The sequence below is a fragment of the Crocuta crocuta genome, unplaced genomic scaffold (genome assembly GCF_008692635.1).
Source record: "Crocuta crocuta isolate KB4526 unplaced genomic scaffold, BGI_CrCroc_1.0 scaffold127, whole genome shotgun sequence".
Lineage (NCBI taxonomy): Eukaryota > Metazoa > Chordata > Mammalia > Carnivora > Hyaenidae > Crocuta > Crocuta crocuta.
Genome location: NW_027532008.1, coordinates 3,263,935 through 3,276,632, shown reverse-complemented (window position 1 = coordinate 3,276,632; position 12,698 = coordinate 3,263,935). Strand labels below are relative to the sequence as shown.

General features: G+C 50.9%; 2 protein-coding genes and 1 long non-coding RNA gene across 5 annotated transcripts in view; 2 read left to right on the top strand and 1 right to left on the bottom strand.

The window, feature by feature from the left end:
- DHDDS (dehydrodolichyl diphosphate synthase subunit) overlaps window positions 1-11,746 on the top strand; it is a 29,978-nt gene extending 18,232 nt beyond the window's left edge. The window contains exons 8-9 of one of the 2 annotated variants that reach the window (XM_077775900.1): window positions 931-1,038; window positions 9,482-11,746. In XM_077775900.1, the coding sequence (XP_077632026.1) occupies window positions 931-1,038; window positions 9,482-9,718 (345 nt within the window). In that variant the 3' untranslated portion in view covers window positions 9,719-11,746. Of the gene's footprint in view, window positions 1-930; window positions 1,039-9,478 lie in introns of both variants that reach the window. The other variant, XM_077775899.1, reaches the window with a different exon arrangement.
- The window catches only part of LOC144241334 (uncharacterized), a 29,170-nt gene continuing 21,909 nt past the window's right edge, over window positions 5,438-12,698 (bottom strand). For both annotated transcript variants that reach the window (XR_013338035.1, XR_013338038.1), the window contains one exon: window positions 5,438-5,749. This is a non-coding gene — a long non-coding RNA (uncharacterized LOC144241334). The remainder of the gene's footprint in view (window positions 5,750-12,698) is intronic.
- The window catches only part of HMGN2 (high mobility group nucleosomal binding domain 2), a 5,767-nt gene continuing 3,433 nt past the window's right edge, over window positions 10,365-12,698 (top strand). The window contains exons 1-3 of the mRNA XM_077775496.1: window positions 10,365-10,386; window positions 10,451-10,505; window positions 12,294-12,375. Coding sequence (XP_077631622.1) covers window positions 10,365-10,386; window positions 10,451-10,505; window positions 12,294-12,375 — 159 coding nt within the window. The remainder of the gene's footprint in view (window positions 10,387-10,450; window positions 10,506-12,293; window positions 12,376-12,698) is intronic.

Here is a 12,698-nt window from a genome sequence, read left to right as displayed (position 1 = left end):
TGTATAGTTGGCAAAGGCAAACCGAACAAGTCCTTACAACCTTGAGGACAGATAAGAGGCAGCTCTCATCTAGCCTTCAAATATTTGAAAGAACGTCGCTCTGAAGAAGCAGCAGACTTGTTCCAGAGAACAGACCCAAGACCTTGGTAGAAGTCCCAAGGAAGGTGACATTGGCTTAGCATGACAAGCTGCCTGACTACTCAAGTTGTCCCTCTTGAGGCACTGAATTCGTCACTCCTGAGGGGATCAAGCAGTGGCTGTCAAGAATGTTCCAAAAGGGATTCTTCTGCCAGTGAAGTTCACCCAGCTCTGTCATCTGACTGCTTTACGTACATTATCTTAAGTTTCATAGTACCCTAAAAACCAGGTAGTTCCCATTACGAAGTTTTACAGTCGAGGAGACTGAGGCCCAGAGAGGTTAAGTAACTCGCCTCAGGTCAAATGGATGGTAAATGGTGGAGCTAGGATCCAGAGCCAAGCAGTCTGGCCCCAGAGCCCATGATCTTAACCACCGTGTCCTGCTCTGCTACTTAAAAATAACGGCAGCTACCATTTGTTCCTTGCTGACTTTTATCAGACAGCGTGTCTCCCAGATGACCTCTAAGGGCCAAGAGCCAATAACATAATCCAGATGTTATTTCATCGTCCTAAAATTGGCTCTCAGAAAAATCCTGGTGGGAATGTTGATCTAATCGTGCTTTAGTGCTGCCTCGCTGTGGACAGGTGCCTCGGACGGCCCCTCCCCACGAGTGAGGTAAATTGGGGCTGGCGGCGGCGGCGGCAGCAGCAGCGGCAGCTCGAGGTGCCTGTGTCAGCTCGTCTCCGGGCTCCTGGGTCGTGCTCGGCCTGCTCCTGTGGAAGCCTGACCCCGGAGTATGTTCCAGCAACATGCTATTAAACTCTCCTGTCTTCCTCCCCCCGCTTTCCCAGACCTCCCACTCCTGCTTGGTGTTCCAACCCGTCCTGTGGCCGGAGTACACATTTTGGAACCTCTGCGAGGCCATCCTGCAGTACCAGATGAACCACAGCATGCTCCAGGTAAGAGCTGGTCTGACTGGACCTGAGAGAGGAAAAGGTTAGCATTGATTGACTGCCTGCTATTTACACAAGCCACTTGCTACTAAGCACGTTAATGATGATAGTAGCTACAACTTACTATGGTCAGGCGCTCTGAACATTTTATAGGCGCTATCTCATTGCATGCCCCCAAGATCCCAATGGCATAGGTATTATCAGCCTGACTTGTGCAAGTGAACACACTGAAGTTATTTTTTTAAGGACACATAACCATTTAAGAGACAGAACTAGGATTCAGGTTACATGTCTTTCATCTCTTTGCCACGGAAACCCTAGCAAGGCTGCTCGGTGAGATTGTCCATTATTCCCTGATGGTATGAAGCTTATCAAAGATTGTAGAGTGGAAGCATACAGGAGTCAGGCGTCTTCCAGAAGGGATTAAGAACAAAATAGCACTTTCCTTCTATTGTACAAAAGTGTGTTCTGCCAAGTTCTGTTTTCAAGTTTGATCACTGGATCTGGAAACAGGTTTTATTAGGAGGCAGAGTCCCCTGCATCTGATTAGAGTTCTTAATAATGATAGTGGTAGTGCGCGTGGTGGTGGCGGGAGCTAACATTGAGGGTCTGCTGAGGCACTTCGTTGTTTTCGTGTAAGTTTTCTCATTTTACCCTTCCGGCAATCCCATAGGTCTGGTGTCTTCATTTTCCAAATACGGAAACAGAGGGGCAGAGTAACTGTCTCAAGGTCACAGATTTTTGAACCCTTAGCTGGTGCCGTTTCTTTTTTATTTTATTTTATTTATTATTTATTATTGAGACAGAAACAGAGCATGAGTAGGGGAGGGAGGGGCAGAGAGAGGGAGACACAGGATCCAAAGCAGGCTCCAGGCTCTGAGTTGTCAGCACAGAGCCCGATGCAGGGCTTGAACCCACAAACCACGAGATCATGACCTGAGCCGAAGTCGGATGTTTAACTGACTGAGCCACCCAGGCGCCCTAGCAGGTGCTGTTTCTTGACGCTAGAGAGATAATGGCCAGGAGGAAATAATGATGTTAAGTCAGGACCTCTCAATCCCCTTGGAGAATCTGGTGAACACCATAGACCATCTCCCTAGAAAAGTTGCACAGACCACTCTAACATGTGGCATTTTGCACAGGATTGTACTTATCACTGAAATACTTAGACTACCGCCAGGATTTCACATAACCCCTGGAATCTGTCCATGAATCCTAAGTCCAGAGTTCCTGGGATAAGTCAGTCAAATCATGAAGCTTTGGTCCTAAGCTTGGTCATTTTTCTCAGAATATGAGGAATTGAAAGAGGAAGTTCTGTTCAAGTAGAAGGAAAAACAGCAGAGTCTCAATTATCCACCATCAGTGAGGAATGAATATCAGAAATTTCCACATGACCATAGCTTCTCTAAGAACCAAAACTTTCGTCTCTCCTTTTTTTCCTTCCTATCCTTTTTTGTTGGAGAACTTTCTGAAAGGTGCCTTGGACATAACCTTTGGCACCTACTGTATACCAGGCACTTGCTGCCAATTATGATGATTGATCACATTCTAGTGATGTTAATAACGGTCATGGCAGCTGCCGTCTTGAAGCACTTCCTTGGACAGTGATGCCCTTGACTGTTAGCCCAAGCTAGATGGTCCCAGAATACTTGGCTTTGGGATTTCTTGTATGTTTTTGTACGTCTTCCATCTTATTTTCTACCACTGTCAAGTGGCTGGTTTTGACAGCATCCCTCCTTCTCTTCCTATTTACTGTTTTAAATCAGCTCTTAGGCAAGGAAAGCAGTCAGTCAAGCTTGTTAGAAATATGTCTATAAAGTAGGAGTTAACGGTCTCTGAAGCCCAGAGAACCTTGGTGTGTGAGCTTTTGTGTGTGGATATTCTTATCTCTGATTTGGCTGTTCAGATGCCTTTTATAGTAATGTCAGGTTTTTGAGATGCTTTCCTGAGTGGCTTTCAGAGGAGTTAATAATTTCATTCATTGCCTAGTTATTGAGTGCCTAGCATAAGTCAGGTACTAGAGAGTCCCTACCTTTGTGGAGCTTATAATCTCACTTGAGGTAGATAATAACCTAGTAAACAAATATAGAGGATTGTTTCAGATTGTAATAAAGCCATGAAGAAAGTAGAGTGGCGTGCTAGAAAGTAATGAAGAAAGCAAGAGGTACTGAATAGAGCAGCCAAGGAAGGCCTTTCTTTCTTTCTTTTAATTTTTAATGTTTTATTTATTTCTGAGAGAGAGACAGTGTGAGCAGGGGAGGGTCAGAGAGAGAGGGAGACACAGAATCCGAAACTGGCTCCAGGCTCTGAGCTAGCTGTCAGCACAGAGCCCGACGTGGGGCTCGAACCCACGAACTGCAAGATCATGACCTGAGCCGAAGTCGGATGCTTAACTGACTGAGCCACCCAGGCGCCCCATGGAAGGACTTTCTGAGGAGGTGGTTTTTATGCCGTGATATAAAAGATGAGAAGTAGCCAAACGTGTGAAAATCTGGGAGTAAGGAATTATTCTCTACAAAAAGAGCAGCAGTGCAAGGATACGGAGGTTACTAAGTTTGGGTCTTGGAAGAACACAGGCCAGCATGCGTGAGAGAGAAAGTGGGGGACAGGCTGTGAGGGAGTCAGGCCTCTGGTTACATACAGCCTTGTGGGCAGTGGCACCACTTCTGAAGAACTTTGATCAAAGGACTGACTGGATCTGATTTACATTTTGCAAAAGTCACTCAGGTTTTTCCAGGGGGCAGGAGTCAGGGACCAGGCTCCTACAGTAGTCCAGGTGAGAGAATGTGCTTAGAGGAGGTAGTGGGGAGGGGGTGTAGGGAGAGGGAGGGCTGAGTACATTGAGATGGGGAAAAAAGAAATGTTAAAATAGAAACAAATGAAAGTAACTCTAAGTCAATAACGTAACCCATAGAAGAAATAATTAATTCAAGTTACCCAAACAGTTCTCTGTCTATACATCTTTAGTGGGATATATAAGGGTATTACAAACCCAAAGGAAATTTAGACATTATTTAAGAGGTTTTTGTTAGTGGTAATGTTGATGGTGTAAGTTTGAAACTCTTATGTATCCCGGAGGATGAAACACACAAGTACAAATATTAATGTTACTAGGAATCGAGGCATTTAGACTTGGCCCAGGCAGTTGGGGGGACAGTTCTGTTTTCTGGGGTGAGGTGGGACATGTTCGGGGATAGCTATTAAGAGTTCTGTTATGTACCTGTGAATCAAAACTGCAAACGTTTATTGAGTTCTTCTCACATCAAGCGTCCTTGACATAGACTGTGCAGTGCAAGAAGGTGAGATACTGTTGTTACTGGTGCTGTTTTTAAAGTGAGGAAACCATGGGGCACCTGGGTGGCTCAGTCAGTTAAGCGTCCGACTTCAGCTCAGGACACGATCTCACACAGTTCATGGGTTTGAGCCCCGCGTCGGGCTTTGTGTTGGCAGCTCAGAGCCTGCTTCAGATTCTGTGTCTCCCTCTCTGTCTCTCTCTCTCGCTCTCTCTCTCTCAAAAATAAACAAACATTAAAAAAAAAATTTTTTTTTAATGAAGTGAGGAAACCAAAGTTATAGCAGAGGTATTGACTGTCCTGACTCTTTTTAGCAGGCTCCTTGGGGATCCTGGCCAGGCACTCTCTACCCAGGAGTCCTCCGAGCTCTATTTCTAGAAGTTCTAGCACCCCAGCAGAAGCACTAAGGGTAGATTCCAAACTTACAACATCCTCGCCAGTCTGACCTCAGACCAGGGAGCTGATCTTCCCAGCGTCTCCCTTTTACGTACCCTGCATCACGCGACCACACTGGACTCTTCACAGTTCCTTGTTCAGTTTTCTCCACTCCGTGTCTGTGCTTCCATCCCATCTCCTGAAGTCCCACTATTAAAACCTGAGCCGCTCTATCTCTAAGCCCAGCATGGCCGGTCTCTCTTCCTGTAGGAAGCCAGGACAGGAAAGTGGCTTCTAGACCTTGAGCAGCTCACTGGCGTGAGCCTACGTGGTGCATATTAAGGGAAGCAGGGACTCAGCTACAAGTTGTGTGAGGCCAGATCTTGGTATCTGAAGGGATCTGGGCAGTCTCCAGGTGATTACCCATCAGCCGTAGAGAATGGGGGCCGGTAGAAGGAGGAAGTCTGGACTCAGATGCAGTAGGCCAAGGAGAGTGTCAGCAGGGGAGGGGGCCTGGCAGCGCAGAGCCACCGATCCTAAGTTACAAGCTGCATGGTTGGAAGGCCCATAAGGGGCCACTGAAGTGTTTGATTCACCTAGTCTATAAGAATGTTGTTATAGAAGATATATGTTCCCATTAAACTTCCTTTTTCTTTTTATGTTTATTCATTTTTGAAGGGGGGTGGGAGGGAGAGAGAGAGAGAGGAAGACACAGAATCCGACACAGGCTTCGGGCTCTGTGCTGACCTGGGCCTCGGACCCACCAACCACGCGATCATGGCCTGAGCCAAAGTCGGGCACTTGACCGACGGAGCCACCGAGGCGCCCCTCCTCTGAACTTCCTTCGATGCATTTGTCAGAGAGTAAACGCAGGGCTGGATCCGTCAACTATTTTATTTCTATTTTATTTTATTTATTCGGGTAGTCGCTGTCTTCTTCTTAGGAAAAGTCAAAAGCTCGAACTGTTGTCTCAGACATTCCTGTCTTTGAATCGTGGCACTGCCTGCTAGTTCTGTGACTCTCAGCCTTCAGAGTATCAATTTCCTCATCTGTAAAATGAGAGGAGTAATGTTAATAATAATACCTGCCTCCCAGGTTTGGGATAGGGTTCAGTAAGCTAATACACCAAAAGTCCCGAGAGCGGAGCTGGAAAGGAGTTCCTTTTCAGAGAATGGCGGCCAACACCATCCCCATATGTGTCTCCGAGCACTTCACCAGAGTTCTCCTGTCTCCAGAAAAGCCATAGACTCGGAGCACCCAGCTCATCCTGTCCCTAGTACAGTTCCCTGGGCAGGGAGACCCCAGGGGTGCTGCAGTACGTTGTATTTCTGGCAGCGGTGGCTGTCTCAGGCAGCCCTCAGTAATACATCCCCCGCGCTACTGACCTGGGCATGTTGACTGCGGCAAATGAGGACTTACGGGAGGACTTGGCATTGGCTAATGAATGTTTTGAAACCAAATGCCTGCAGCCTCTCTCCAGGCCCAGGCAGTGTAGCGGAGGACTTGAGGATTTATGTACTGGGGGCGCTATTACATCTTGTTCCCTAAGTCTGCTGAGGAGAGAACAAGAGCAGAGAGGCTTAATGCCCAGGAGACATTTAGATGAATAGGTTAGAGCCCCATTTCTCAAAGCAAGCTCCGTGGAGTTCTTGCACCAAGACCGCATAAGGTCGTACAAAAAGTCTCTAGGGAAATTATTCATGCCCTGACTGGTCGTTACACAGGGACAGTGGACAGTATGGTCAGAGAGAGAGAAATGGACTATTAGGACTTCTTTTTTTTTTTAATCTTAAAAAAAATTTTTTTTAATGTTTGTTTATAACTGAGAGATAGATACAGAGTATGAGCATGGGAGGGGCATAGAGAAGGGGAGACAGAGAATCCAAAGCAGGCTCCAGGCTCTGAGCTGTCAGCACAGAGCCCAGTGTGGGCCTTGAACTCACAGACCATGAGATCATGACCTGAGCCAAAATCAGACACTTAACCGACTGAGCCACCTGGGTGCCCCTAATAGGACTTCTTGAGCCTGGATTTTTTGAGGCTGGTTCTCCACTGCACCCCTGCAAAGTGCAGCTTATCCAGGGACACAAGACACATTTCCCATAGACCTCTCAAGACACTCCTGTAGTGGAGGAACCAGTGGAAGGAACTTTACCCCTGTGTGTGACCGAGGCCAAGTCCTTCCCCACTTTGGCCTCAGTGTGCTTGTCTTTACAATCAGGAGGCCGGACAGATGGTCTTTCGGAGCTCCCCTGGCTGTGTCATCCTGACAGTGAATCACTGATTCCTGGCATTTAAGGGCCAGGCTCTCCCTTGGCTGCAGCCTCCTCCTGCCCGGCACTCAATCCAGGGCTTGCGATTCAGAAGAAGCCTGTGCCTCACAGAGTGACTTTGAGCAACTCTGTTTCCTCTCTCTGTGGCTGGGCACCCCCCTCCTTTCTGTCCTGCCTGAACTTACCTACCTGGCTCTGGCTGCAAGCAGTGATGATGGAAGGGCAGCTAAGCGTCAGTGCCCGCTGCGGGTCAGGCGTTCATTTTCTCATCCTTTCTCACACTGCCCATTGTGCAGAGGACTCACTCTGACCTGATCAAGCTCTTCGATCCATTCTGTGTGTCTTTGCCACTGTTCTCACTACCCGACATTCCCCCTCCAACCGTGCACCCCACCTTTATCCAAATCCTCCCCGTTTGTTCAAGTCCAGCTCAGATTCTGTCTGTCCATGAGGTGTCACTGTTCCTTGACCTCCCATCAGCCACAGTGTCTCTCTTGAAGCCACATTGCCCTTTTTCTTCTTCGATGACCCTCACCACATTCTACCTACTATTTTTTTGTTTTGTTTTTTGTTTTTTGTTTTATTTATTTCTTAGAGGGAGAGAGAGACAGCACAAGCAGGGGAGAGTCAGAGAGAGAGGGAGACACAGAATCTGAAACAGGCTCCAGGCTCTGAGCTGGCTGTCAGCACAGAACCTGACACGGGGCTCGCACCCCCGAACTGTGAGATCATGACCTGAGCCAAAGTCGGACGCGGAACCGACTGAGCCACCCAGGCGCCCCACATTCTACCTACTATTATGGGACTTTGTGTATAGATGTGTGTCCTAATTGGCCCACAAGCACGTGGATTGCTGAAACCGTATCTTGTACATCACACACTAGTAAGGTCCTATATGCAGGACCCAGGGTTCCTCCTGACCAAGCCCAAGAGGAAGCCCTTCCAGCAAGGTGGAAGACATTCACAGCGACTTCTCAAACCCATGTGAGTCTTCATAGCTCCACGTGTGAGCTTATCACCCTCGCAGAAGAGTGAGTGCCCTTGAATGCCTGAGTTCATGCAGGACCCTAGGGAGGGATGTTCCAGAGTCTCCACTTGTCTTCTTTATTCATGCAGTAAACCTTCATTGCTGAGAGACCCTAGTGAACCACTTCCCCACTCTGAACTTCCAGGTCTGTTGCCAGCAGGTAAAAAGTAGCTCTATTGTGAGGGTCAGGTGCTTGTGCACATGTGAGATAGTCTTTAAAGGGGGAAGACAAAGCAATCCAGGTTTACAGGCTGAGCAGGACACAGGTACACAAATACCATCATACAAGGTAGAACGTGGTAAGGGTCATCAGGGTCTGAAGTGCCAAGTCGGCAGCAATGTCTAGTTTGTCACGCATGGAACAGGTCTGGCAGGAGGAGCCCTGGTGCAAAGGCTCTGCGGCCAGTTCGGATGGCAGGAGCAGAGCCCATCAGGGAGGCACAGCAGGGCCTTGGTTCTGCTCCAAAGGGATTGTCCCCCCTCCAGGAGCATCTTCCCTGCCCTCCTGGGATCATACAGTTGGTCGATTATTTCACACGTACCGGGCGCCCAAGTGCCAGAGAGGATAAAGCCACACAGTCTCTGCCTTTTAGGAGTTTGTCTGAAGAGCCATAAACGTATGAGAGGTGCGGCCCGGGAGCACGATAACCTACCTGGTGTGAGAGCTCGTTCCATGAGTCCAGAGTGCTCGGCCGAGCCTTCAAGTGCTGAGTTTCTAACAGAAAAAATGGACTCGGGACACTAAAACCTACTCCACTAGGCAGAAAGCAGTAAATGGCTTAAGAGAGCTGAACCTGTTTCTCACAGCGTTCGTAGGAGGAGGATCGTTTGCTCGATGAGTCAGACCGGTCTCCATACAGGAGGCAAGTCTGGAGCCAAACTCCGAAAAATAGCTTAGGGAGCTGGGAGGATGGCCCCCTCATAGTGACCTGGGAAGCCAAAGGAAATGACCCAATGAATGTGCCCCAGGCAGGAATAGAACCTTCCCGGCAGCAGAGAGTAGACAATAACTTGTGAAATTGCTGTTTCGGTTTGAGAGCCTGCTAATATGCTAGAGAGGGTTTTGCATATATTATCGCTAATCCTTAAAACTCTTCAAGGTAGGCACAGCCCCCACTTTACAGATGAAGAAATGAGGTTAGGAGAGGATTTGCCCAAAGCCACAAAGCTAGTCCGTGGGGGAACCAGAAGTCAGACGCACATTTGCCTGGTTCCCTTCCCGGTGTGAACCTGAGCAGGATTTCAGGAAATACAGAGGCTCCCGCCCAAAGCAAACCAGGATGGACCCAGAGCCCCCACCGCCATGCTTACACATCACGGGCACCACCTCTGCACACCTACTCCCAAGCTTTTCCAAATCTGGTACAAACTCCTCATTGTTCCACTTAACTTGGCCTGCCTGGTGCCCCACCCCCTACCTCCTCCATCCCAGTTCACTCACACCTAAAAATGATCTCCCGATCCCTGCTTTTCTCTAGCAGAAGGCCCGAGACATGTATGCAGAGGAGCGGAAGAGGCAGCAGCTGGAGAGGGACCAGGCCGCAGTGACAGAGCAGCTGCTGCAAGAGGGGCTCCAGGCCAGTGGGGACGCCCAGCTCCGACGGACACGCTTGCACAAACTCTCAGCCAGGCGGGAAGAGCGGGTCCAAGGCTTCCTGCAGGCTTTGGAACTCAAGCGGGCCGACTGGCTGGCACGTCTGGGCACTGCATCAGCCTGAGCGGGGCTGGCCTCCTGCCATTTTGCCCTGCCCTCTGCCTCCAGGGCCCCACTCCCCTTTCTTTTCTTGGTGAAAGGCACCTCCTTCCTAAGGACTGAACTGGGTTTCCTTTACTTTGCGAGGGAGCTCCGGAGGCCAGATCTGCCGGCCATAGATCCACCGTTTGGGCTGCCTGGGACAGTGGCCGCTGGGGAGGGTTAAGGGTTGAGTCTCCCGCAAGTACACTGAATCCAGCTCAGGTCACCTGTAGCTTTGGAGAGCGGGGAGCTCCAGTTCTTTGCTGCTCACCCCTTCCGCCTCTGCCACCTCTACCTGTGCTCCCAGGTGCATTTCACTTTTCCACCAGCACATCCTCCGACACACAGCATTTCAGGGAGCCGGTCTCCCCAGAACCCCCGCCCTTTACCCATCCATCTTAGCCTTCCGCCCGACTTTCACAAAAGATTCGGCTCCACCTTGGGTCTGCTAGTAAATAGCTAATAGGCAGCCAGTGTTATTTGGGCAAGGGAGGAGAGGGAGAGACAGAGAGAAAATTTGCCCATCTGCTGCTCCTCCCCCTGGGCTCTCCACCTGGGATTTGCTATTGAATCTCTACCCCCTCCCACCACACAGTGCTGATTGCTCACTGAAAGGCTCAGCGCCCCCAATGGCGCGCAGAAGCCAGGCGGGTGATTACAATCCAATTACCTATTGTCGACTCAGCCCACACAAGCTTTTCTCCTCCTCTTGCAGGGCATGGGGCCAGGCTCCACGCCCCTGTGCCACCGGCCCCCTCCATGGCCACAGGGTAACAGGAGGGCCTCTAGGCCCCGGTGAATCTAATCCACCACAGGCCGCCTTCCCCTAGAACACCTCACAGGGCCCAGAGCAAAGAAGCACTTCTCCTAACTGACTCCTGTCCTCAGCATCTCAGACTCTGCTTTCCACCGCCTCAGCCTTTGAGCCTTCTCTGTTTGGCACCTGGCCCCCTGAGACCCCCCCCAGAGACGACTTATTCTCCGCGCGGCAGTCTCAGCGTGTTAGGGCCAGGGCTGCCCAGCAGGGAAGGGGCCGAGGCAAGGGCTGTGTCCTCTCCCCTACCTCTCCCTGCCAGGCCTTGCTGCAGAGCTGCTGAGAGGATTAGTGCCTTTGAAGAGCTGTCTGCCCGAGCAACTCTGCCTCAGGTGCCTGGAGCAGCAAGCACCAGCCTTGAATACCCACCAAACGCCACTCCGTCTAGTCTTGCCATTTGACTTTCGGCGAACTTTCCCCAGCACCTCCCTCTAGGGGAGAGGTGGGGTCTTGCAGGCAGTGCTCAGAGCATGGTCTTTAAACCCCCAACTGCCCTGTATTCCAGTCTCCTCTTCCCCTTCCTGTGCCAGGATACCTGGCACATGAGACCCCTTGGCCACCATCCCTGCTCCGAGAATCAACCAGAAATGCCAGACACTGCAATTGAGAAGCCAATGAATGCACCCTTTGGCAAGCCCCCCACACACACCTGGCATTCCCCACAACCAATCCCTGGCACAGGGTTCCCAGAGAGCAGGTGCTGTACATTTTCCAGCTTTACAATGGGGCTGTTGACAGCCTTAATTAGGGAGGCATGAATTATGCGGCTATAATGCAGAGCCCTACAATTAAGGCGGGAATGAGGGGCTGGAGGCAACAAACGGAATCTGCCCAGTTGAGCATGGCGATTGGGTCCTGTCTCCGTTCTGTGTCTGACTTGCCCTAATATGAATGGGGTACAAATGATTCATGGAGCTGGTATCCCTCTTTGGCCTTAGGCCCCGAATTCTGAGGAAAGCACAGGGTGGGATGGGTAGGGGTGGAGGGACCACCACTGCCAAGGAGCAGGGGCTGCGAACAGTTGATAGGAACTCATTGTGATTTCTACCAGTAGGATCTGTGCAAACCGGCTCAGCCTTTGCCTCCAGAAACTAGGAGGGACCTATTTAAATGTCGTGTCGCCTGTGAGCCAACCCCCCACTTGAGGATATTGTGTTCTTGTGTTCTCCTGGATTTCAAATAGAATTTTAAAAATTCTTTCTTAGATGTATAACTTGTTTACACATAGTACCGCAGAGGGTTGTGCACATGTTTACACATCGTACATTCGCGGTTGCAATGGCCTGCCGTCCCCCAGGTGCGCTTGGCTACCTCCAGGATCCCCAGCTCGTGGGGGCGTGGGGGGTGGGGGAGCCAGTGGAAGAGCCCTTTGCCATCACAACACCTGTTCCTGTACTTGTTTCCTAATCCCCGGACTCTTTCCTCCACCCTCCTTGTCCTCGCGCAAGTGAGAGGAAGCCAGCCTGCCAGTGTGGAAGGAGGGATTTCGCCAGCTGCGTTTGCAGCGCCCAGGCTTGGTGGCCGCGTCGGGTGGGGGCAGCTGAGCTTGATGTCTCCGGAGCGGGTGGAGCGTAGGGGGAGGGGAGTGCTAGTAGGCCTAGGCGGCTGCTTTCCGTCATTCCGTGGCGGGGTCTTGAGGTCCGCGAACACGGGAACCTGAGGGAGCCACCCGACAGGCTTTGGGGTGGGGGGGGCTTCGCTGGCATTTGGGGAGGCGGCTGAGAAACGGGTGCTGAAAGGACAGCTCCTACCTGCCCCATTGCACCCGAAAGGGACCTCGGCGTGTGAAGTCTCCCCCAGCCCACCTCGAGTGGACCGCTTTCCAGGTGAGGAGCACGAAAGGATTCCTCGGAGTGGCAGCTTGGAAGGATGCACGTCCGGCTGCGCCAAGCTGGCTTCCCCGCTCTTTACCCACTTCGGCGTCAGCCTTGGCCCTGGGAATTGCAGCCTGTGCCTCCAAGCCGCGCGCTTCCTCCCGCCTCCGGCGGATAAGGGTGGTGCGGCCAAGGCCTCGAAAACCCTTCTTCTGGGGCCCCCAGCGGGAACAGGAAGGAAAGCGGCCGAGATGCGCCCTAAGTGTCGCATGGCTTGGAGAAGTGGGTAGCTTGGTTGCATAAGGTGGAAGGAACTTGGTAGTTTGCAAAAGCCA